At 42.7% G+C, this 24,463-nt stretch overlaps 2 protein-coding genes, 1 long non-coding RNA gene and 1 pseudogene across 5 annotated transcripts in view; 3 read left to right on the top strand and 1 right to left on the bottom strand.

Moving 5' to 3' along the window:
• Rad21l1 (RAD21 cohesin complex component like 1) overlaps positions 1–5,564 on the top strand; it is a 30,876-nt gene extending 25,312 nt beyond the window's left edge. Inside the window, exon 14 of the mRNA XM_031373700.1 lies at positions 4,383–5,564. Coding sequence (XP_031229560.1) covers positions 4,383–4,571 — 189 coding nt within the window. The 3' untranslated portion in view covers positions 4,572–5,564. The remainder of the gene's footprint in view (positions 1–4,382) is intronic.
• Positions 4,908–7,096, top strand: LOC116091814 (annotated as a pseudogene).
• Positions 7,097–13,433: 6,337 nt separating this feature from the next.
• On the bottom strand, positions 13,434–16,987 carry LOC116092438. Its single transcript, XR_004119266.1, has 2 exons — positions 16,662–16,987; positions 13,434–13,852 (listed from the first exon to the last, which is right to left on the bottom strand). It is a non-coding gene; the product is annotated as an uncharacterized LOC116092438 (long non-coding RNA).
• Positions 16,988–17,186: 199 nt separating this feature from the next.
• Positions 17,187–24,463, top strand: part of Snph (syntaphilin) — a 44,403-nt gene continuing 37,126 nt past the window's right edge. The window contains exons 1-2 of one of the 3 annotated variants that reach the window (XM_031372231.1): positions 17,187–17,340; positions 17,542–17,648. The gene's annotated coding sequence lies outside the window, so the exon portion shown is untranslated. The remainder of the gene's footprint in view (positions 17,341–17,541; positions 17,649–24,463) is intronic. The other 2 variants (XM_031372232.1, XM_031372230.1) reach the window with 2 other exon arrangements.

Raw genomic sequence — 24,463 nt, 5'->3', positions numbered from 1 at the left:
ACTGGTCTAGCTAGTGAGCTTGCCCTGGAGATCCCTCACTTCTGACTCCCGAGTGTTGGGGTTACTGGCCACCCTACCAACCCAGCATTGCTGTGTGGTGCAGCAGATCTGAACTCCAGGCCTTATATTTGCCAGCAAGCACTTTATCCACTGAGCCATTCCCTAGCCCTATATTTTTATTCTAAAAATAAATAATATATTAATTTGAGCATCTAAATATTTATGGAAACAAAACATTTTTTATGTTTTTGTTGAGGACAACAAAAGTCTACTGGCATTTAATGGTTTTAAATAATATGCCTAGTATTAAATATAGAAGAATAAGGTTATTAAAAGATGACTATCAGTTTCTGTTTCAAAGATTATGTAAAAATCAGTTTACTGAAGGTTCATGGTATCATTACAGTTATTTTCTTTCTTTTTTTCTTTTTTTTTTTTGGTTTTTTGAGACAGGATTTCTTGGTGTAGCCCTGGCTTTCCTGGAACTCCTTCTGTAGACCTCAAACTCTGAAATCCACCTGCCTCTGCCTCCCAAGTGCTAGGATTAAAGACGTTCAGCTTAGTTATTTTCATCTAACTTTTATGGTTGTGTTATTTGGTTTGTTGCCTCTTTTAAAAATATTATTTTTCTTTATATGAGTGGGTGTTTTTCCTGCACGTATGTCTAGGCACTATGTGCATGCAGTGCTTGCAAAGGCCAGAAGACGACATTGGATCACTTGAAACTAGAATTACAGAGGTTGTGACACTCCATGAGAATGAACCTGGTCCTCAGCAAGAACAGCCAGTTCTCCTAACCACTGAGTTCTTTTGTCCTTTATTACATCAGTTTATATTCTTGGTGTCTATGTAGCTATTTACATAGATTTTTTTCCAAATTCTTTGGCAATGTAATAAAACCCACTGACCCATCAGTTCCCACCTTCCCCTCAGAGATAATCCTCTTGCATCTCATTATACTCTTGATCTAATTCATAGTAGTTACTCTATGTCACCTCCACAGCTTTTGTCTTGGCATAGTCCTTTATCAGAAACATGGGAAATTCCTTATCTCTTCTTGGTTTGTCTGTGCTTTGATCTTTTATCTGGAATTTTTCCTGTCAGTACTATACTCATAACTTCTCAATATAAATGGTGTATAGCAGATAGCAACTTTGCAAACAATGCAAATAAACAATTTATTTTTAACTTGAGCTTGATTGGTTGTCTACATAGAAAAATACTCTATCTGATAAAGTTTTGGGACATATCTAGGATTTTTGTGTTGTTGTTGTTGAAGTCAGGCACAGTATTGTTTCATGATCATCTTGGTGACCTTTACTTTCTCTCTAGAAGCTCTTAGATCATCCCTGCCCCCTCCAATGCTCTGAAATTTCATGATGTGCTCTGAGGGGTTTTTGTTTTGTTTTAAGTTTATTGTATTGCTCTATAATGGGTATTTTTAATCACTATTTCCATATTCTAGGACTTTGCTGGTGCTGGAGAGATAGCTCAGTGGTTAAGAGCACTTGTTCTTCCAGAGGGCCCACATTTGATTCCCAGTAGCCACATGGTAACCTATGAGTATCTGTAACTCCAGTTCACGGGATCTCACCTCCTCTTCTGTCCTCCAAGGGCACCAGACACACACTGTGCACAACATACATTCAGGAAAAACAACCAGACACATAAAATACTTTTAATTAGACTTCCTTCTTGTTGGTTGTCTATTTTCTCTCCTTGGAGGATTTATACATCAGATAATGGATCTTCCTTATTTATTTATTCCTTTGTATAAACACTTTCATCTCTATATTTTTCTTCGTATTTTTACAGTCTCTAAGGATACTTTGTATCTTTAGATACTTTTATCTAAAAACTTAGTGTGTAAGTTTTTAATAAAATTTGCTTCATGTTTTCTGAGAGTTTTGTTATTGTTTTGGTTTAATTTTTAAAGTTATTGACTATTTTGGTTCATATAATCCTAATCTTTATTCAATTTTTAAAAACTTTTATTGAGGTATGGTTGATAAGTAATAAACTACACATAGTAATATATTATCCACATACTTGGTTTTCTGTATTAAATGCATTTTGGAATTGTTTTCACATATGAAGAACTATCACCACACTAAGAATAATGAACTTACTCAAAACTGCCCCAATGTCCTTGCATCAGTTTATGCTCTCTCGCCTCATCCTTCCCATGAGATAATACCCACTTCCTTCCCCAAGCAACCATTGATATGCTTTGTTCACTGTTATTTTTTGTGTTCATAGTGAAAAACTTTAGCTTCAAATTGGAATGCTTGCTTTGGCTTTTGTATTCTCTTTCTATAATGAATCTTTTCAATATATTTATTATTATTATTATTATTGTTATTATTTGCTCTTTAATGTTAGAGATTTTACTCAAATATCTAATGATCACTGTACCCACAGTGGACTGGACCCTCTCATATCATTCATTAATCAAAAAAAAAAAAAAAAAAAACACCCCACGGACTGCCCCCAGGTCAATCTGATAAAAACAGTTCCCAAATGTTCCTTCTTCTCAAGTTGGCAAAACAGAGTCATGCCATCTTCCTGTACATCGTGGAGCACCATTTACTCCCAATTTGTAGTTTGATGCTTTTTCCCTACTCAGTATCCATGTCCCAAGTACAAAGCCTCAGTTGATACTTGCAAAAATGAAACCTTCTTGCCTCTTGCTGTGTGTGGGTAATCTGGTCTCTGTGAAGCTGTTGCATTGATAGAGGGTCTGATTTCTACAGTTGTGCTTTTAATCTCACCCAGATTCCTAACCACTGAGCTCTAATGATTCCAGTTCCCAAATTTCCCAGGTTCTGTACCTCAGATTGGGTTGTTCATTGATGACTTTCTCACTGATACTTACTGTCTTCATTTGGGTTTTATTGCTATGAAGAGATACCATCACCAAGGCAACAGACAAAGGAAAACATTTAATTGGGGCTGGCTTATATTTTCAGTCTTATTACAAGTTTAGTCCATTATCATGGTTGGAAGCATAGCAGCATCTGGGCAGACATGGTACTGGAGAAGAAGTTCTATACCTTGATCTGCAGGCAACAAGAAAGGAGACTGTATGCCACACTGGGAATAGCCTGAGCATATAAGAAACCTCAACCTCCCACCCCCTACAGTGACACACTTCTTCCAACAGGGCCACAGCTACTCTAAACAAAGCTACACTTTCTAATAGTGCCACTCTCTATGGACCAAGCATTCAAATACATGAGTCTGTGGGAGCCATTTCTATAAAATCACCACACATACCTTTCTCTATTCTGTGAGTCAACTGTATTTTCCACTTTCTTGATCTTTCTCTTTTTCTCATTATTTGTTTCTTTGCCTTCACTTAAAAAGTTTCTGAAGGGAACAGAAATAAGCACACATGTTCTATCTTGCATATCTGACACCTTAGGGCATCCTTGTTTTGTTTTGTTATTTGGTTAATGTTATTTTTAGAATTATCAAGTCAAAAAGGCTGTCATGGTAAGAAAAGGCCATATAATCCACACCTGTATCTCGAGGGAGGAAATACATGAAGGTTGGGTATGCCATTTTTGAAAAGTTACTAATGCTGGACTATGCATGTGGTTGAGGTAAAGCACAATGAAGTATTTTCCCTATTAATGTATCAAATACTTTATACTGTCAAAAACTTGTATTGACATTCCTAAACATGTCTTACAATCATCCAAGGAATATGATAGGCATAAGGATACTGGCAAGTATTTGGTCCAGTATTTCTAGCTAAATAAAACTATACTTTTGTAGGAATGCAATGCCAAATCATAAACTTCATTAAAGGTGCTATCTTCCTCCACAACTTAAGACAGTATTGTATCTTACTTATTTCTAGTAGGTATGCAGACATCATGTGATGACTCCAACAAGGAGTTGTTTATATAGCTACATTCTCCTGCCACTGAAGCATACCACTGTACTCCCATATTGACCCTGAAGGGTTATTTTTACAGGCGTCTCTGATGACTTTAATGAGAAGACACGCAATGGGTTGATTATTCATTAAATGTGAAAACTCACAAAGTCCTGTGGGTTTTGCCTGTTTGAAATACTAAACTAAATCCACTTTCCATAAGAAATACTTATGTTAATATCACTTTTAAAAACTAACATTTATATCACATAAATTTGTATAAAATTAGTTTTGTGTGCATTTTCTCAGTAAAATGGGTTTGCTCTCAGTGACCTTTTTTTTAAAGCTTATTGGAGTCTTTCTGTTTTCACTTTTTAAGGATATCATAGTTCCTTATCAAAAATTGCACTATTTGTTTTTCAATAACATATCCACATACTGATGTGCTTCTAATGATTTTGTTCCTCTTCTCTTCTCTCTTTTCTAATATTTTCTCCAGGAATTCAACAAGATGGGAATGCAGTCCTTTAGTCTGATAAAGCTATGCAGAAACAATGACCGAAAACAGGCAGCTGCCAAATTTTATACTCTTCTCATGCTGAAAAAACATTGTGCTATTGAGCTAAGCCAGAGTGCTCCCTATGCAGATATTATAGCTACAGTGGGACCAATGTTCCATAAGATGTGAAAGCAGTTCACAGCATGCAGGTTTAGACCATCACAGGCACTTCTGCAAAGACTGTTCAGTTTGATGCAGAAGCCATCTGGAAGCAGCTGATGGTCTGATCCATTTCATAGACAGGCTGGCCTCCCTCTTCCTTTCTAGAGGTCAGAACAAACACAACCAGAATTGGAAACCTGTGTGGAAACAGTTATTTTTTTAAATTAGCTGATTTGAATGTGTGGCATTTATCATTGCCCTGATCTGAATGTTGCATTTAGGTTGTGTTTAGGATAAGTGTACCTCCGGGAAACATTTAAGACTGTTTCCAAAACACTGTTTTACATTAGATTACTGAAGTTTATGGGGCTAGTGAGTGGTTGTTATTTTCTTACTTGTAGATATTAGTTTATTTGATCTACTTTGTGCCTAACTCCCTGGGCTTTAAACCAATATGCAATTTTAAATATATATACATTTATCATTAAATATATGTGTATATATTTAACTATAAGATGCAAATAACAGAATTGTTTTAAATATTTTTATTTTTAGATTAATAAAAAATTGGCTTTTTGATTTTTGGTATACAGCTCTAATATATATATTAGAATATACACACAGACATATCAATCTAGACATAGTCATATCATCTTTTAAAAAAATCTTTTTGGGTTATCATCTTGTGGTAGTTTCCTCGTTCTATAGCTGGGTGCTATTCTCCATGACTACACTTGTGTCTCTTTGGGAATGTTATATAAATGGAATTATATAGCATATAACCTCCTGAGACTGGTTTCTTTCACTCAGTGTAGTATCCGTGATATGCATCCAAGTCCTTTCCTGTGTCGATATACTGTTCCTATTAAAGACTGAATAGTAATCTGTTGCCTGCTTTGATCCATTAAAAGACTTTAAGTATAGCCGGGCGGTGGAGGCGCACGCCTTTAACCCCAGCATGTGGGAGGCAGAGGCAGGCAGATTTCTGAGTTTGAGGCCAACCTGGTCTACAGAGTGAGTTCCAGGACAGCCAGGGCTATACAGAGAAACCCTGTCTCAAAAAAAAGAAGAAAAAAAACCCTGAAAATACTTTTAAGTATTTCCAATTTTGATTATTACAGAGCTATAAGCATATGTAGTTTTATACATATAGTAATTTACTTCTGTACAAATAGCATTTCTGAGTCATATGTAAATGTATATTTAACTTTATAACAAATTATTTGCAAGAGGTTACACCACTTTGTATTTACTCTAATAAAATATGAGAGCTTCAATTCACTTGTGATTTTGTTTGTTTGATACAGAGTCTTGCTATGTAGCTATGGCTGGCCTAGAACTCACAGAGATCCTTACCTCCTAATTGCTGTGTGAAGGTGTGTGCCACCACACTTGTAGGTTTGATAATGTTTTTGTATCTATATTCATTTTAACCCAAAATTTCTTTATATAAAACATTAAAATAAAATCTGATTTTAAGATGAAATTGTATACAGGTGTATTTATAACTATGCTAAGTCAAAAGCTGTACAATAATGAGAAACAGTAATGGGACAAATGTTGGCACAAATGAAAACACTCTTGAGTCCCCCTGTGTCATTGAGTATCAAAACTCATCTTTCAGGCTGGAGAGATGGCTCAGGTATTAAGAGTACTGGCTGAACTTCTAGAGGATCCAAGTTCAATTCATAGCAGAATCTCAACTCACTGGACTCCATTTGCTATTCTTTTCTTTCTCCATACCTTAAGTGGTAGTTGGCATTTGTATTTGCATTGGTTTTCATTCATTTCTAAATCTACACAGTTTTTAGGGTTGGAAGTAGTGGGAAGGGCAGGAGATGGGGAAGGAGAAGCATTGTAGCCAAAACGTAGAATGAGGACATAGAGTTGAAGAACAGAGCCCTGGAGAAGGTGACAGTTCTTGGTAATGGCTAGCGTGTAAATCAGGAAATTGAAGGTCTGAATGATACCTTTAAAGGAACTTGAGTTTCACTGTTGGTTATTGTATAATTTAGTTTATTAGCTTTGCTTCCCAGCTTAAATCAACTTGGAAAGTTGGAACATAGTGGCAATATAATCTCTGGAGTCTTGGAAGTTCTGGAAGAGAAATATCTAAATCTTACCTACTTCAATCTGAGTGGAAATTTCTTAAATCAAAGACCCCAGTACAGTAGAAGCTTTGCAAAATCTTTAAAAATTGAAGTTTTGACTTGCTTAGCTGAGGTCAGAAACCTGGATGATTATAGAGAAAGTATTTTGGAATTGCTGCAGGAAATTGCTTAAGTCAGGAGGATAGTGAAGCACCATATTTGGGGAGGATAAAGAGGAAAATGAAAGAGATGAAGCTGGTTCATCTGAAGTTTATGAAGAGGAGGAAGAGGAACATGAAGGAGGTTCAGAAATGGGAGACATAGGCCTAATACTTCATGGAAGAAGAAATTCAGGGGGAGGAGGATTGTACTAATGAAGAGGAAGCAGAAGAGGAAGATGGTCTTCAGGGAGAGAAAGGGTTACTAGATGCTAAAGATGATGGAGAGAAAGAAGATGACTAGCTCATTCTAAAATGAGATTGCCTGATTGCCTGGAAATACAGAAGAGTGATCACATTTTTGTTTCTCCACATATGATGGCTATCCCTATAGAAGATGATGTGTAACATTTTATGAAAAAAGTAAGCCAGGCAGTGGTGGCGCACGCCTTTAATCCCAGCCCTTGGAAGGCAGAGGCAGGAGGATTTCTGAGTTTAAGCCCAGCCTGGTCTACAGAGTGAGTTCCAGGACAGCCGGGACTACACAGAGAAACCCTGTCTTGAAAAACGAAAAAAAAAAAAAAGTATGATTTACTAGTTGGTTAATCATAATATATGTAGAAAAGAATTTCATTGACTCTCCCACTGTGAAATTATCTAGCATTGTATTTAGTGTCTTGGTTTTTAATTCATGTTTACCAATCAGATGTTTTTAGTTCATAATTAAAATGTGGTGGCTTTTTACACAAACATAGGGTTTATTTAATTTCCTAATGTATTAAACTTGTTTATAATTTAACAAAATTACAGTCAGCTGTAATATGAAATGACAGCAGTCTCCTGAATGATAAGGCTGATTGATTTTTTAGACATGACCCAGAAATCTTTAGTTTGAAAGCAGTTGTCGGGAAGTGGGGCTGGGAGTATTGAGGGCTTTCTTGTTACAAGCTGGAAGATTGAAGCAAAATATTCTATTAAGCAGCATAGTTTATGGATTTAGGAAGGTTCTATTCAGTAATATTGGTTGAGGCTTTTGGGTGACTAATAAAATTTCATTTATTTAAAGGAAATTTGTTTATGTTAAACGCAGAGATGTGCAGGTGAGCCCTTTCTCAGGCTGTGAATGTTGCCGAACAGTTGAGTTTCAGGTGTGCATTCTTCCCTCTTAGCAGTTTCTCTCCATTACCTTCCGTTCTTGCTTCATCTTCTCCACATTCAAAAGAAAGCTGGCAAAGTGTGAACACGCTGGAAACTTTGTCTAATACCTCAATCACCATGTTTTATCTGTCTGGGTTTCAAATAAGTAAGGTTTAAAACATGGAGTTGTTGAGATACAGTGATAATAATTAATGAATTTTGGGAAATTGGTTCTACTTGCTGTATGTTTTCCTTCATTGATAACATATGAGGTTGTGTTAGGATAAACCAGCATGTGCCTTTCTCGGAAGTCAGACAAATCACCTGCTGATATTAATAACTGTTCAAGTATAATTTTTAAGTTGGTTTCTGAAGTGCTTGGGATACCAAGACTGTAAAATACTTATTATATTTCTGAGTGGGAACTTCTATTAATCTTCCTATAGCTTGAAAGTATTATCAAATGTAACATTGATTGGAATTTGGTGAGCAGTTGGAGGGCTATTTGAAATTTGTTGGGACTTATATCAGGTGGGTGTAAAAATAGAAAAAATATTTGAGGTAAATGTGTGCTTGCTTATACGGCTGCTAAGTAAATATAAGCAGTCAGATACATCTTCCTTTTTGCCCCAGAGGTTCCATGTTCGTGACAGTTTTAAGTCATGGCCATTAAATTTTGTTTTCCTCTTGTATATCTAAGTTGTTTTTTTAAACTAGTGCCAGCAAATTAATTGAAATTAATGGTTCTCTATCAGATCACATTTAAATTAGTCAGCAGCATGGCTGTTGCTTTTTAAGATGAATGATCTGGTGTTTTAGAATAAAAACTATAAAGTTATTTTCAGAGAAGCTTCAAGTTTGTATAACTGACTGAAATAAAACCCTGTGATAAGAAGCAGACCTTGGCAGCTTCAGCCCCATGGTTCTAGTTTTAGAGTCAAGGATACAAAAAAAGGGGCTGTAGAGTCTTCCTCCATGTCTAAAGAAAGCTGTGAAGGCCAGGTGTCCCCGCATGGAGGCCCAGAGGAAATGTGAAGGTGAAGGCCATGTGTCCCCGCATGGAGGCCCAGAGGAAATGTGAAAGTGAAGGCCAGGTGTCCCCGCATGGAGGCCCAGAGGAAATGTGAAGGTGAAGGCCAAGTGTCCCCGCATGGAGGCCCAGAGGAAATGTGAAGGGGAAGGCCAGGTGTCTCCACATGGAGGCTCAGAGGAAATGTGAAGGTGAAGGCCAGGTGTCCCAGCATGGAGGCCCAGAGGAAATGTGAAGGTGAAGGCCAGGTGTCCCAGCATGGAGGCCCAGAGGACGTGAAGGTGAAGCCCAGACTTTGTTGTAGACTGTGAGATGCTGGAGATGCTAGAGCTGTGAAATACCTGCCAAAAAGATCTATGGACCAGGTATGGAACCAGAGCATGAGAGACAAGTGTGTTGCAGTCAACAAAGCTAAAAGGAGTTGGAGATCTGAAATACACTTTGACATCAGACATAGAGATGCAGAAATAGACATATTTTTTCTAGTTTTTGTTTGTTTCTACAAATAACATATATTTATATATATTTATATTTATAGTATTTACTATATAATAATATGTTATAAATAAATTATGTTTATATAATTTATATAATAAATATATGTTATAAATAAATATATGATAAATATATAAATATATAATAAATATATACATATATTATAAGTAAATATAATAAATATATAATTATAAATAATATATCATAAATATATATTATATATAATGTTATTTGTAGAAAAAACTAGAAAAATGATTCCTAATGATGTTCTGTTATACTCATAGATCAGTGCCTAGCCCAGTTCATCAGAGAGGTTTCCTCCAGCAGCTGATGGGAGCTGATGCAGAGAGGAAGCCTAGATTGGAAGTTTCCATCTGGGTCCTCTCAGAGCTTGGGGTACCCCTGAAGAAATTGGGGATGGTGGTGCCAGAGAGGTCAAGGACACTGGGTAAGCACAGGTCCATGTACAATCAACTAGGTAGGACTCATGGGGGGCTCACAAAGACTGAAGCAGCCTTCATGGAGCCTGCATAGGTCTTCACTAGGCCTTCTGTGTGTACACCGTGGTTGTTGGCTTGGTGTTTCTGTGGGACTCCCAACCATAGGAGTGGAAGCGTCTCTGATGCTTTTGCTTGTCCTTGGGATCCCTTTTCTCCTATGGGTTACCTCATCCATCTTTGATGTGAGGTTTTGTGCCTGGTGTTATTTTGTATCTTACTGTGCTGTGTTCGGTTGATGTCCCTGGAGGCCTGCTCTTTTATGGGGGGAGATGTGGGGAGTGGATCTTGGGAAGAGGAGAGGTGAGTGGGTGGGGACTGGGAGATGTGGAAGGAGGGGAAGCTGCAGTCATGATGTATTGTATGAGAGAGTAATAATATAAAAAGATGTCCCCTTCAAAAATTCCGTAAATAACAGCTTTTGAAAACTACAAAATTAGCTAAATTATTATTAAGGTGCCAACATAATTCAGTCAGTATCTCCAGATTGTACCCGTAGGCATATCCAGGTGCTGACCTACAGTGATTATGAATGTGATCCAACACAAAATAATGTACTTACTTACATTATTATGAGATGTGAGAGGCACCTTTTAAAAACTGATTGTGAAACTCCCATAGGCCTTTGAAGATAGGCCCTGGCCTGGAACAAAATATTTTCAAAATATAAGTATCTGAGGAAGAATTTGAATCCCAAGTGTGTAACAAATTGGAACAACTCAGTAAGATCAATAGTTACTTTTTTAATGGACAAAATATCTGAACAGAAATCTCACCGAAAATGACATAAGGGTTACAAATAAACAGAGAGTGGTGCCACCCTTGGTCATTAGGAAAGGCAAATGAAGGCCACAGAGAGGCACCTTGATATACATTCTTGTGGGAGATGTAAAACTGTTGCTGCAAATATTAAAAAATGAACCTGCCAGCCCTCGGCAGGGCCAGGCCACGCTCCCTTGCTCCTGCCACCGCCAACAACTCTCTAGCGTCTATGCCAGGTGATCTCACTTGTTTCCTCTCTCGGCTCGCCAACTCGCCAGTCCTTCTAGGCCTAGGCCGCATGGCTCCCACCAGGCCATCTCTCAGATGAAGCCCCGAGTTCCTCTCGCGTTCACGCAACGTCCCACATACCCTTGGTTAGCCATCTCAACACCTAGTCACCCAGTAGAATCAAGACGCTTAATGCTTAATTAGCCAATCAGATTTATGTATCAATAATAACACAATTTACAAGGTACCAGTACAATAATTTCAAAGCCAAAAGATAATGATAAAGCTTTAACACAATTATTCTAACCAATTGATAACAAACACCACGTCAGCCTCCATTCTGGTTCTTCCTTTCCTCCTCAGACCTCTCTCCCTGTCTCTTCCACTCCTCACTCCACCTCCCTTCTCCTGTCCAATCAGAAGCCTCCCAATGCCTTAATGTGATTGGACAAGGAAAATCCTGCAACATAAAACCATGCCAGGAAGTTTGGTAAGGTAGAGCAGGTCGAGATTTGGTGGGCACAACAGCTCAGGCTAAAGATATCTACTGAAAAAAGCAGTATCTATGAATTGTGTGTGTATATACATGTACATATACATATACACACATTATTATGATATATATCATTATATATATATAAATATATATAATATATATATATATATGTTTTACACACACATACATGGAACAGCGCCTAGGTCCTTCCCATGCATGTTCTCTGGTTGGTGGTTTAGTCTGAATGAGCCTCTAAGGGCCAAGGCTAGTTGATTCTGTAGGTTTTCTTGTGGTATCCTTGCTCTCTCTGGCTCCTTCAATCCTTCCTGCCCCTCTTCCACAAGATTCCTCGAGCTCCACCTAATGTTTGGCTGTGGGTCTCTGTAACTATTTCCATTGACTGCAGACTGAAGCCTCTCAGATGGCAGTTATGCTAGCTTCCTATCTGCAAATGACTTAGTTAGGGTTGTACTGCTGTGAACAGACACCATGGCCAAGGCAACTCTTTTGTTTGTTTGTTTGTTTGTTTTTTTTGTTCAGGTTTTAGGAACTTGATTTTCCTTCCACCTTTTAAGGCAACTCTTATAAGGACATTTAACTGGGGCTGGCTTACAGGTTCAGAGGTTCATTCCATTATCATCAAGGTGGGAGCATGGCAGCATCCAGGCAGCCGTGGTGCAGGAGGAGCTGGGAGTCCTATACCTTCATCTGAAGGCTGCTAGCAGAATACTGGCTACCAGGCAGCTTAAAGCCCACACCCACAGTGACATACCTACTCCAAAAAGGCCATACCTACTCCAACAGGGCCACACTCTCTAATAGTGTCACTTCCTGGGCCGAGTATATACAAACTATAACAGCAAATATAGCAGAATATCATTAATAGTGTTAGAAGTGGGCTCTCCCATGGCATGGGTCTCAAGTTGGGGCAGTCATTGGTTGGCCCTTCCCTTAATCTCTGCTCCATGTTTAACCATACATATCTCATAGGAAGGCCAACTTGTGGGTCAAAGGTTTTGTGGCTCCATTGGTGTCCCCATCCCTCCATTGGAAGTCTTCCCTAGTTACAAGGAGGCCACATCAGGTTCCATATCCTCTATTGCTAGAAGTCTTAGCTAGGCTCATCCTCATAGATTCCTGGGAATTTCCATTGTCCAAGGTTTCTAGCTCTTCCCAGAGACGTCCCCACCACTGACTCCAGTTCTAGCTCCCTCCGTACTCCCCACATTTGATCCCTCCTCTTCCCCTCTCCTCTCCTGCTCCCACTCAGTTTCCTCCCTTCATCTACCCTGATGTTCTGGGAACTTCAAGATTCTCCTGTCCTGACTATAGCAAGTTTCAGGTATTTGGGGTAAAATAGAACACAATGGGAAATGTTTCCTCTTCCTTAGGAAGCGTAGCAAACATGGGTTGAGCAGTATTAAATTGCAATAATGTAATGAAAACCTCATCGCCAGATATAACTGTCGATGTCACCAGTCGTAACTGCCAAACACATGTTAAAACCCAAGAAGAGGAGGATACTCTACTAAAGTTACTTGATTAGCTGCCATTTGTTGCTTGTGATGCTTTTCCTCCGGGGCTCCTGTGCCTTTTGTCTTCATTCCTTTTTTTTAAAATTATTTATTTTATTTATTTACATCCCAAATGTTGCCCCCTCCCAGTTCTCCCTTCCCAGAGTTCTTTATGCCATTGCCCCACCCCATCAACTCTGAAATGGTGACCCCTCCCTGGGCATCCCCCTTTCTCTAGGGCATCAAGTCTCTATAGGATTAGGTGTATCCTCTCCTGCTGGGGCCAGACAAGGCAGTCAGTCTTCTGCTACATATGTTCCTGGGGCCTTGGATCAGCTCCAAGCAAGGCCTTCAATGATGCTCTTAGCTTCCCTTTCTCTCAGAATGTCCTTGCTTTTCTTTCATTCTTGAAAAATGTTACAATCTGGTTGACAATTCTTTTAACCATTCATTAAGCTTGTTCTGCTTTCTTTTGCCCTCCATTGTTTATGATAAGAAATCACAATTATGCAAAACATTTCTATAGAATTAATATATCTTCTCCTCTTCCCTTTCAAGATTGTTTTCTTGGTTCGGTGCTCATTAGTACAGAGAAGCATTGCATGTATCACTGTCATTATTAAGGCTTCATCAGAAAGCTATAGGTGAGAGCTGTATTGCTCGATTCTGCTGTGCTGCCAGCTTCCCACATGTGCACCTGGAGTTAAGGGTGGGACCATCAAGAAGCAGAAGCCAGCAGGTGTGAGAAAATGGAGAAAGATCTGAAGAGAGAAATGACTCCCCCACACATTCTGAGTATCAGATGCCTCCTTCCCTGGAGCTCAAGGCAGAGCGGAAGGGGTTGTTTGGGAGATTTCTTGTGCTGGTTCCCAGTTTCAGAGTTTGCTGTCTGGAGCCCAGGCTGGAAGAGATCCAAGGAAACAAAAATACTAAGTTCTGCCACTCTGGTGACTTAAACCTCCACTGCCTTCTTTAGTTGGCCCTGTTTGTGGTTTTTCTTACGAATGTTCACATAGCTCCCACGTGTATGTATTTTGTTCGAATTTTTTTGTTGCATTCAGTGAGAGCAAGATGCTTACTCCAAACTGAAATAAAAACTGGTTTTGAAACTGAAAAAAAAAAATCTAAATGTTTCCTAATTAGTACAAAACAAAATTACTGATTTCTTTGGAATAATTTTCTCTTGTTTTATGTTTGTAACCCTTATTTGTTGCAATTTCCCTTATACCAAAACACTGATTCTCTTCTCAATCACCTGCTGCCTAAGGCTCAGGAGAATTCTTTATCAGCTGACACCATTCCAGATGGAAGTAGTGTGGGTGGAAGAGCTCTCTAGCTTTGGGGACATTGTTAGTGGAGACTTCTGGGAAATGTAGTCTTCTAAATAACAAGTAAGAAAAAAACACAGGCAGACAATATGGAGATAGACAGATCACAGTCTTAGAATTTTTCTCCCAGGGCTGCAGAGATGGCTCAGGGGGTCAGAGCACTGACTGCTCTTCCGAAGGTCCTGAGTTCAAATCCCAGCAACCACATGGTGGTTCACAACCATCTCGGTAATGAGATCTGTTGCCCTTTTCTGGTGCATCTGAAGATAGCTTCAGTGTACTTAGATATAATAATAAATAAATCTAGCCAGGCAGTGGTGGTGCACACCTTTAATCCCAATACTTGGGAAGCAGAGGCAGGTGGATTTCTGAGTTTGAGGCCATCGTGGTCTACAGAGTGAGTTCCAGGACAGCCAGGGCTATACAGAGAAACCCTGTCTCAAAAAACAAAACAAAACAAACAACAACAACAAAGAAAAACCAAAAATAAAATAAAATAAAATAATAAATAAATCTTTAAAAAAAGAAATTTCCTCCCCATAAATATTCAGTGATGATTACATGATATTCTTTTGTTTTGCTTTAAGTATGAAGAAGTTACTTGTTTAATTTAGGTGGTCATTAAGACAGAGAAAACGTGCCATCATTAGCTCTCTGGTATAGTATTAGGGTTTTTTTTTCTTTTTGTTATTGTTGTTGTGTGTCTTTTTTTAATTTCCCATGACCTTTTCAAGTGCAATGTGCTGTTCTTGCTACAATTGCTCTTTTTGTACTTTTGCACAGTGTACATAATATAATGGTGGCCCTTTGACAAGAGAATTCAGTTTAACTAGAGATTTAAGAAAAAGAAAGTGTAACAAATGCCCCCCCCAATAGCCATGTATTGCTTTAAAAAATAGAAAAGAAAGAAACAAACCCTGGTGGCTTTAGTATAAATATGGACTATAGAAAAAGATTTGACTCATAATGAATAGAAAAACATTAAAGTAATGATTTTTTCATAGATATTATGATTATTTACAAAGCTACCTTTGAAATAGCAGACTAGTAGTTAGAGTCTTAATGTAGATTAGTGAAGTTGCTTTGCAAATTCTCTTGGAAAACTCAGTTTGGGTAGAGAGCCGAGGGCATCAAGCTCAGCTTTGCTCTCAATCTCCAATAATATTTATTGACCACCTTCTACATGCTAGCTTCAGTTCTAGGCACTAGAGATATTGCAAGAGGAAAAATGTTCTTTCTCTCATAATGTGTACATTCTAAGGGAGGTGATGTAGATTATCACAAGTGGTGACTAACTGTCTTTTTACAATTACAGATAATTAAATACAGCAAAACTCAGACATAAATGCATGAGGGAGGGCATTGCTGGGGAGATGGCTCAGCCACTCAAGTGCCTTCCAGTGAGCATAGGAATCTAAACACCGGTGTCAAAAGCCAGACAGGGCAGCCCTAGTGTAACTGAATCAGGGATTGAGCTCCAGCCAGGCTCACTGAGAGACCTTTCCTCAAAAACTAAAGTGGAGAGTGGTCTTAAAAAAAGACTTCTGGTGTACATACATATACCCACCCACCTACACAACCTCCGATGTACACTCACACATACACACACACACACACACACACACACACACATGCATATGTGCACATACAGCTAAAACAAGTGACTGAAGGAAGAGGAAGTCGGTGCGTTCTGTAGGTTGATTGGCAAAGGTCTATTACTTTTCTCAGGACCATGACCAAATCTCTGCCAGAAGGAAACTTTAAAAAGGAAGGATCTATTTTGGATGCAGTTTAAGGGAAATACAGTCCATCATGTCAGAGTAGACATGGCAGAAAGCTTATGGTCACACTGTGCCCTCAGTCACAAGACAAGAAATGAACATTCCTACTCAGTGAGCTTTCTGTTTTCATCCTTTTTATCCAGTCTGGGCACTAGCCCACATCCAAAGTGGGCCTTCGTTCCTTAGGTAAATTGTGAGGACGCCCTCACAGACACATTCAAACATATGTTTCCTAGGTGACTGCAAATCCAGTCAAGTTGACAGTGGCAGAACCTCCCTGAGATAGCAGTGTCTGAACAGAGACTTTGAGGAGTCGAAGGAGCAAACTGGAATTCCATGGGTTGTTCCCCACAAAACCCATGGAATAGCAAAGAAAAGCTGGGGGTGGAGGCCCAGCAAGGAAGAATTTGCTGAGAGCAAAATGAGTGCCGGGTAAAGTCACTTGAGAGGACACCAGAGAGCTGAGATAGAAGTAAGAGCAAGATAGCAAGGTGAAAACTTCCCAGAAGGCTGTGAGTAGAGGCACAGCTGATCAGAAAGGGCTGCTTCAAGAAGGGAGCTCCTTCCCACTGCAAGAAACCAGGCCAGCAAGTTAACTTACCGCAATCAGAAATGGGAGGGCTAGAAATCCAGCGTCCTGGACTTTGTGGTCCCTTGACGTCAGGTAGAAGCAGGGGACAAACCCACAATAAGGATCATTTAGTTTTATATTGCCCATCTTTCCAGCTTTCTGTTTTAACACTGCAAAGGATAGCATTTCTTAAATACCTTCGGGTAGTTAAGATTTTTTTTTTAAAGGCAAGAGCCGTCCACATTAGATAACTCCTGTCACTCACAAATTGATTCAGGGGGTCAAAAATGTTTCTAAAAGCGTCCAGATAATATTACTACTTAAGGTGTGCTAAGGAATGAGAAACTGAGGCCCAGAAGCTGAAAGGATAGATACCCTTTGAAGTCCTTCCCATCCTCCACCTCTGCGCAACAGCTAGTTGGAGGTAATAAAGGACCCCATGCATGCTTGTTGATATCCTGGCTCCAGGGCTCTCAGAGCGAAACCAACTATCTCTTTAAGAAGGAAAGTGAAGACGGGAGGCTTACGCAGCTGCCGGCGAGCTGCCGACTGGCTCGTCCCCTCCATCCACCTCTCCTTCCCCGCCCTCCACCTCTCCCTCCCGACAGCCCCAGCCCCAGCAATCACCCGCTAGCCACCTTCAGCTGGGGCTCGGGAGAGCAATCCGGCTGCCCTCCTGGGGCAGCCCAAACCATGGAAACCTTCGCAGGTGATGACAAGGACCCCGGGAACCTCCGGGCCCACCGCCCAACCTCACCCGCCGCACCCAGGAGTGCAACTGCGGGGGTGCGGGGCTCCGGCCAAGCACAGGAACTGCCCTAGCCCGCGGCGGGCAGCGTGTCCTCCGAGCTTGCGGGCTGAGGCCACCGGCGCTCACCCGCCCCTGTCTCTCTCTTCCCCACCGCCGCAGGTTGCTGATCACCGCCAGGCGGCTGCTGCAGCGACTGCAGAGGCGCTGCGCCAAGCGGCGCGGGAGTCGTGCGAGCCGGCGGGACTGCGGAGGGCGAGTGGACCCAGGTGAGGAGGCCGCGGCGGAGCGGGAGGGGGCCTCCGTGGCTCCGCGGCCGCCGAGGCAGTTTGAGACCGCTTGCTGCGGCGCAATCCCTGTAGGGGCACCAGGCGAGGAGGGGATTAACGTGACTCATCCCTAGCCTCCCTCCATTCCCCCACATCCTCGTACGCACCCCTCTCCTAGCGTGAAATCTACTAATTAATTAGAGGATGCTGATTTCAGTAGGGAAGATGCCCAAGGTCTTTGACATCTAGGAGAAGGGTTTTAGGGAACTAACCCCTTGCCCTTCCTGTTTGTTTTTCTCTTCTGGCATTCTGCAAACATGTGAGCTTCTCTTTGGAACCGCACAACACTGCACACCCACCCCAAGGTCAAGTGTCTATGACTGCCTTCCCATCTTGCCCACTGATAAACATCAGAGGCCTGCAGTGGATCTGGCAGAATTTCCCATGATACCTAGAGTGGGAAATTTGCCTCAGTCTCTCTGGAGCTTCCAGGGTATATGTTGTTTTCTCATTCCACTCCCTAGCAGGGAGCCAGACGGCTCGAAACACCTGCCAGCCTGAAGAGTCCCCACATTCCCTTGCCTCAACTCTGCAGAGATGGAGAGGCTGGTCACGTGCTGCTTGTTTCCTTGGTCTTCTCTGCCCAACTGGGGGGTACAGACTCGGGTGGGCTGGAGGAGTTTCCCAGAAAATGCTGGTCTCTGCAAGTCGAGGGGTGTAAGGAAGTGAGAGAGTCTGAGGTTCTGGGCCTTAACTTGCTGGTTGGCTCCCAAGTAGCCATCTTACTATTTTTGGGGTGTGGGTGTCTGTTTGCTTGTCTGTTCAGTGCAGAGGCTGGGTTAGATGATCCGTACAATTTCAATCTATCACTTGAGGGTGGCTTCAATAACTCTGGGGACATGTCCGTTAGAACCATTTAAGGTTAGGACCTTGAAATAATGGAGGCCCCCTTGGTTATTCTCTTTTGACTCTGGACTTCTTGAGTGAAATGTTGACCTTGTGGGTCTCACCACACTAGAGGCATCAGAGGATTCTATGGTAATATATCCCCGCCCTGATAAGTTACTTCCCTTAACTGCTCACTTGTGAACCTGGGGAGAAGGGTACCTGCCTCAGAGTGCTAAGGGTGAGATGAGATTCCTGTGGAAGTTCCCGAGATAACCTCCTGACCCACAGAGTAGGTTTTCAAGGATTCAGAATTTGCAGGCAAATTAGGAGAGAGAGGAGTTCTTCCTTGCCCACCAGACTCTTCCAGAGCAACCAGGAGATGAAAACATTTCCATCACAAGAGCTGTGACAAGTCTAGCAAATGACTGCAGCCACGTGTAATCCAGCCATGGGCTTGGAAGACCCTGTCATCCATGGGTGGCATCCCATGGGAGCAGAGGCATATGAGTCTTGAGTGCTGGCAGAGAGCAGGAGCCAGGCTTGGAGATCTCAATCTTTACTTTCCCTAGCATAAGCTCTTCTGAGACCGAAGCAAGAGAGTCCAGTTGTGGGGCCAGTATTTCCTATTCTCTATTTCCTTCTTGTCATTTTCAGCCAACCACCCATCCTCTCTAGCTCTAGTTTATTCCAGATACCTTTTGCCTTGTGCCAGCAACATAGAGGAGGTTCCAAGCAGGGTGGGGTGGAGTTTTTGCTGCAGTACCAGTTAGGTCAAAAGAGAGGGATGCACCCTCCCATCCCTTCTGTCCTAAATCCCAGCTAGACCATGAGCTCCTCCTGGCAGAGGCCCAGTCTTTGCTTCTCTTTCTCCAGCCTCTGGCCCGTGACAAGGCATAAAGTAGGTATTTAATAAGTGTTGAGTTAAATACTTTTGAGAAGATGATGCCTCCAGACCAGCTGTATTGGGAAAAAACTGGGGGTGGGGGGGGAGTGGCTTTCAAAGGTTGGACGCTGCACAGGTGTGGTTTGCCATTATATTGAGATTACTAATATTCAGATTAGTATATATTGAGATTACTAACAATTACTCATGCAATATACTAATGACAATAACTATTGCCAATTAGATGTGGCTAGCAGACATTTTACCTGCATGTCTAGGTTCCTCATTAGGAATAAAGGGGCCAGATGTACCTGAGAATTTGAGGTTGACAACCAGGGTCCAGAGGGCGCTGGGTAGTGAGATGTGACTGGAGAGGATTGGGAAGGGTGATTCCAACCATCACTGTGTAAGGGAGGAAAGCTGCACAGGAGAGCTAACCAGGCTAATACAGAAAGCAGTAGAAGGTCAGAAGACCCAGGTCCCAGACTCCATCCAAGTGCCACCTCAAGGTGTGACCTTGGGCTTAATATTTTTTAGTATTTGTTCATCTCCATCTATATGCCAGAGTACTGTAGGTAATCCATATTGTATCTGCTAGAAAGGGAGGAGACTGAGGCTTGGAGAGATACAGGATGTGCCTAGGGATGCCCAGGAGGAAGTGGTGGTCTATGTGGCTTAGAAGCCTTGTCTCTTTCATATACCCTGATGCCTCCCACCTATCCCCTGCTATAGCATATGTGTGGCATGTGTGTATGCAGCATGTGCATGTGTGCCCATGCGTGAAGGCTTGGAGTTCAGAGCCAGGAAAGCTGTGAAGGATCATGAGGGCAGATCAGGCATCTCCCCAGGATGACTGCTGCAGAGGACGCGCTGGGCTGAACTGAGGAGTGTGTGAGTCAGGGCTGCAGAGCATTTGCTGTGAGTGCTTAGCTGATGGATGGAGGGTTCCCCTTTCTCAAGGAGACGGCTGGGTCTGAATGACAGCCATGACAAATGTGCCTTCTGGGTGCTCCCTGTGCCACATCCCAACATGGTTTCAGTTATTTACTGCCCAGACCATCCTAATGTGCAGGCTCCATACATCATTTCACACATTTTGCGGTGAGGACGCCGGGCAGACAGGCTGAGAGTGTTGCCCAGAGCTGGACAACTAAAATCCTCTAGAACCTGGCGAATATGGATGTGGGGACATATCAGCCTGGTAGTCAAGGAAGCGCTTTGAGTTTGAGCCCTCCCTTAGACTGGGTCACCTTGGGTAAGCCAGTCTCCCTCTGAGAGACAGTGTCCCCACTGCTCAAACAGACTGAATGTGCTGGCTGGCTCTGAGTCTAAATGTGACCCTATTCTAGCACAGGTTAGAGGAATTCTCGGTCCTTTTGAACAGGACTCAGTGTTTGTTATCATTCATTAGCTAGGCTCTGGGCCAAGTGCATGGGTATGGGAAAGGGCTAGAGCCAATCCTGAGTTTCAAGAAGCCCAATATGCAGGTATGAAAAGATGTCTGGGTGGTATACTGATAGACATTATATTCTGGGGGCAGAGAAGGGGTAGGAGATTGTCCTTCCCACCCAGTGAGTTCAGAAGACCTAGAGAACCAATGTCATTAGCATCTTTAAATCCTATGGTAAGTTTGAGAATAATGATAATAAGATTCTTCCCGGTCCCAACAGGGTTAGAGGCCTGTGAATTCTTTTCCCCAGCAGCTTAGAAGGTAGCAACGGAATCTGAAGGATTACCTACGGCCACTCTGTAACACTGTTCAGTTGAATTATACAGTTGTCCCAAGTGGGTCAGACCCTTTCCTGTCTTTAGAGGCTTCTAGAAGCAGGATCTGCTAAGTTTGGTTTTGTTTTTGTGAGACGGGGTCTCAAGCTGTCCTCAAACTCAGGATCCTCTTGCTTCTCCCTCCTGCCTGCTGGGAGTGTAGGTGTATGCCACCACACTTGGAGGAACTGTGACTTTTCTGTTGTTACAGTTTGTCTGTGACTACCCAGAAGATAGTCTTTGTGTACCTTATGTACCTGGAAGACACTCTACTCAGTGTCTATGGCTACCCAGAAGACTCGAAGCTTTTCCTTCAGACAGTTCTTCAGTGTCTCCTACACAAGGAAGAACTACTTACCTTGAGAAGTTGAGTCACTGTTTGAGATTTCTCAAAAGGGCAGGGGCCAGAACCATCCAATAAACACGAGTTTCTGAGTCACGTGGGCTCTTCCTGTGTCTAGGCCACCCAGGCCCTAGGGGTGGGCAGCTGGTGCTTGGTGCTGGCAACACTGAGCCAAGAGCCCTTGCAGAGGGAAGTCTGTGTTCCCAGGCTGCTCTACATCTCTTAATGGATGGGATATTTATGAAGTGTTTGTCACATGCGCGGCCCTGTCCTCTGAATTGAGGTGCTGAGCCAGCCCTTAAAGGAGTGTCTGGGAGGCAGCCTGATACAGTGGAAAGAGCCAGCATGAGGAGGCCAAGGCTGAGACCGTGCCTGCAACCCTGCTGTCCACCCAATCCCAGGCTTGAGGTCAGGCCTTCTCCACACCTGCAAAGTAAGAGTCAGAGGTTAGCCAGTCAGTGGTGGTGCGTGCTTTTAATCTCAGCACTTGGGAGGCAGAGGCAGGTAGATCTCTGGGTTCTAGGCCAGCCTGGTCAATGCAGAGAAGGCCTGTCTCAGAGAGAGAGAGAGAGAGAGAGAGAGAGAGAGAGAGAGAGAGGGAGAGAGAGGGAGAGAGAGGGAGAGAGAGGGAGAGAGAGGGAGAGAGAAGTTCCCTTCCAGCTCCAATGCACGCTAAGGACTTCACAACTGTTTTCTTCTGTGACCACTTTGGGGCAGGGATGGGGGAGGCGGGTGGATGGGGAGGCGGGTGGATAGGGACCAGGTACCTGTAACTTGAGGAAGACTCAGATAATGTAACAAGAGGCAGGAACAGACACTCTGTGGATTTGCTAGAGGGATAATGTTGGGGAATCGCTCCATTCAAAGCCACCTCTTGAAAGATAGAATGCTCCAGATATAGATAGATGGATTCCTGTGTGTTTGGGTTTGGGTCAGGAGGAGCGGCAGGAGCCTGCTGTCATATGGGGACAGGCTGGCTATGTAGCCAGCAAGCACTTGGGTTCACAAAAGTCTGCACCTTTGGGAGTCGAGCCTCGCTTGGCCAGCTTTTTATTTTGCCAGATAAGGACATTTCAGATGATAGCCAGAGTTCTGTTTACTATCATATTATACGAGAAGAGCCTCTGAACTCCTCCCAGGCTCAAACCGAGTATAGTTTGCTTTTTAAAAACCCCGCTGTAGCCTGGGGGCATAGCTCAGAGTGGAACACTTGCCTACCAAGCCCAAATCCATGGAATCCTTCTTCAGCACCGAGGATGATGATGGTGATGGTGATGAGGATGATGATGGTGATGGTGATGATGATGATGATGATGATGATGATGATGATGATGATGAAAGTACATTTTATACTTATTTTGTTTTTGTATGGCTGTTTTGTCTGCATGTGTGTCTGTACTATGGTACATGCCTGGTGTCCGCAGAAGCCAAAAGAGAGCTTTAGATCCCCTGAAACTGGAGTTACAAGTGGTTGTGAGCGACCATGTAGGTTCTGGAACTCAAACATGGGTCCTCTGCAAAAGCAACCAAAGCTCCTAACCACTGAGCCATAATAACACACGTAAAAGCCCCAACTCATTATCCATATTTGCCTTAGTTTGTCTCAGTCATGTGTCCTTGTGTTGTTGGCCAGACTCAGGCTGCTTAGATTTTAACCCTCATCTCGTTTCCTCTCCCCCCGACCCCCGGTTCCTTGTCTCTGGAATGGCAATAATGCTGTCTGTCTGCTGAGGTTATTAGAGGGTCTATTCACCAACAGAAGCCAAAGCAAGGGCCTCCCTCCGGTGCGGTTCCCTCAAAGGCAGAGCGCAGGCTGGGCTGTAGTGCTCTCTGGAAAGAGGCAGTTGCTGTCTGCCGGTCTTGACTGCAGGAATGCCAGCCCAGTCTTCTCAGATCTGGTGATCTGTAAGGCAGAAGTCTGGAACACTGTTACAGCAATGTTCAGTTTTAAAACTGTGACCAGCGAGGTAATATTTCCAGAGCACGCGTTGAACTATGTCTGTTAGGTCATTGGTGACCTCTGACGAAGATCTTCACCATGGGGCACTCAGTGCTCAGCCGTTGCTAGCTGGTCTGTGAAGAATGAAAATAGTTTGGGGCGGGGGGCGGGGGGAAGCTCATGCTAGGGTAGGCCCGTTCTGCAAAGCTGGGAAGTTGCCTTGCTCTGCCAGCTTGCACTCGCTGGCTCTACCTCTGTGACTTCCAAGGCCCTGGTGAGGCCTCTCACTTTCAGCGGCACTGTCAGGACTGCCTGGGGACAGAGACTTCCGGGACCTCTGTATCCACTTGAAACTGGCTCTAACCAGGCTTCCTACCGTAGAGGCTCCAGAGCTTAGTTGGCAGCTTTAGCAGGGGGGGTCTCACTGAGTGGCCTATGAGGCCTGACACAACCACTTGGAGACTTGAGGATAGGCCCCTGATGAAGCAGTTTCTGTCTTTGGAGACTGAAGTACTGCTGCCCTCTGCTTGAGTAGACTATGACCTGGCCAGCCAGCAGGCAGTCTGGGTACTGCTCTGTCACGTGACCACTCGGGGAAAGTGGGCTTTGGTTGCAGAGGAAGCCTAGAGTGTTCTAAAAGAAGGGCCTCCGGGGAGCATATACTTAGCAGGAGGAAACCCAGGAGCATGGTTTTGGGGCCTTCCAAGATTCAGATGAAAGCCACTGATGACAGTTGCATTCTTGTGGCCCCAGATAATCAAATATTCATCAAGCAACCTAATGTGATAAGACTATTCTGGATATGTCAGGGGAGGCAAAGATATAACTATTCATTTACATCTGTTCTACTGAGTGTCTGTCTCAGGTTCAAGCTGGGCTTCCTTTCCTTGGGGAGATCTCCAGCCTGGCTGAATTGGATGGATGGATGGATAGATGGATGGATGGATGGGTGGATGGGTGGGTGGGTGGGTGGATAGATGGATGGGTGGGTGGGTGGG

Source organism: Mastomys coucha, unplaced genomic scaffold, assembly GCF_008632895.1.
Source record: "Mastomys coucha isolate ucsf_1 unplaced genomic scaffold, UCSF_Mcou_1 pScaffold15, whole genome shotgun sequence".
In the NCBI taxonomy this organism is placed as follows: domain Eukaryota; kingdom Metazoa; phylum Chordata; class Mammalia; order Rodentia; family Muridae; genus Mastomys; species Mastomys coucha.
This window is presented reverse-complemented; position numbering and strand designations above follow the sequence as displayed.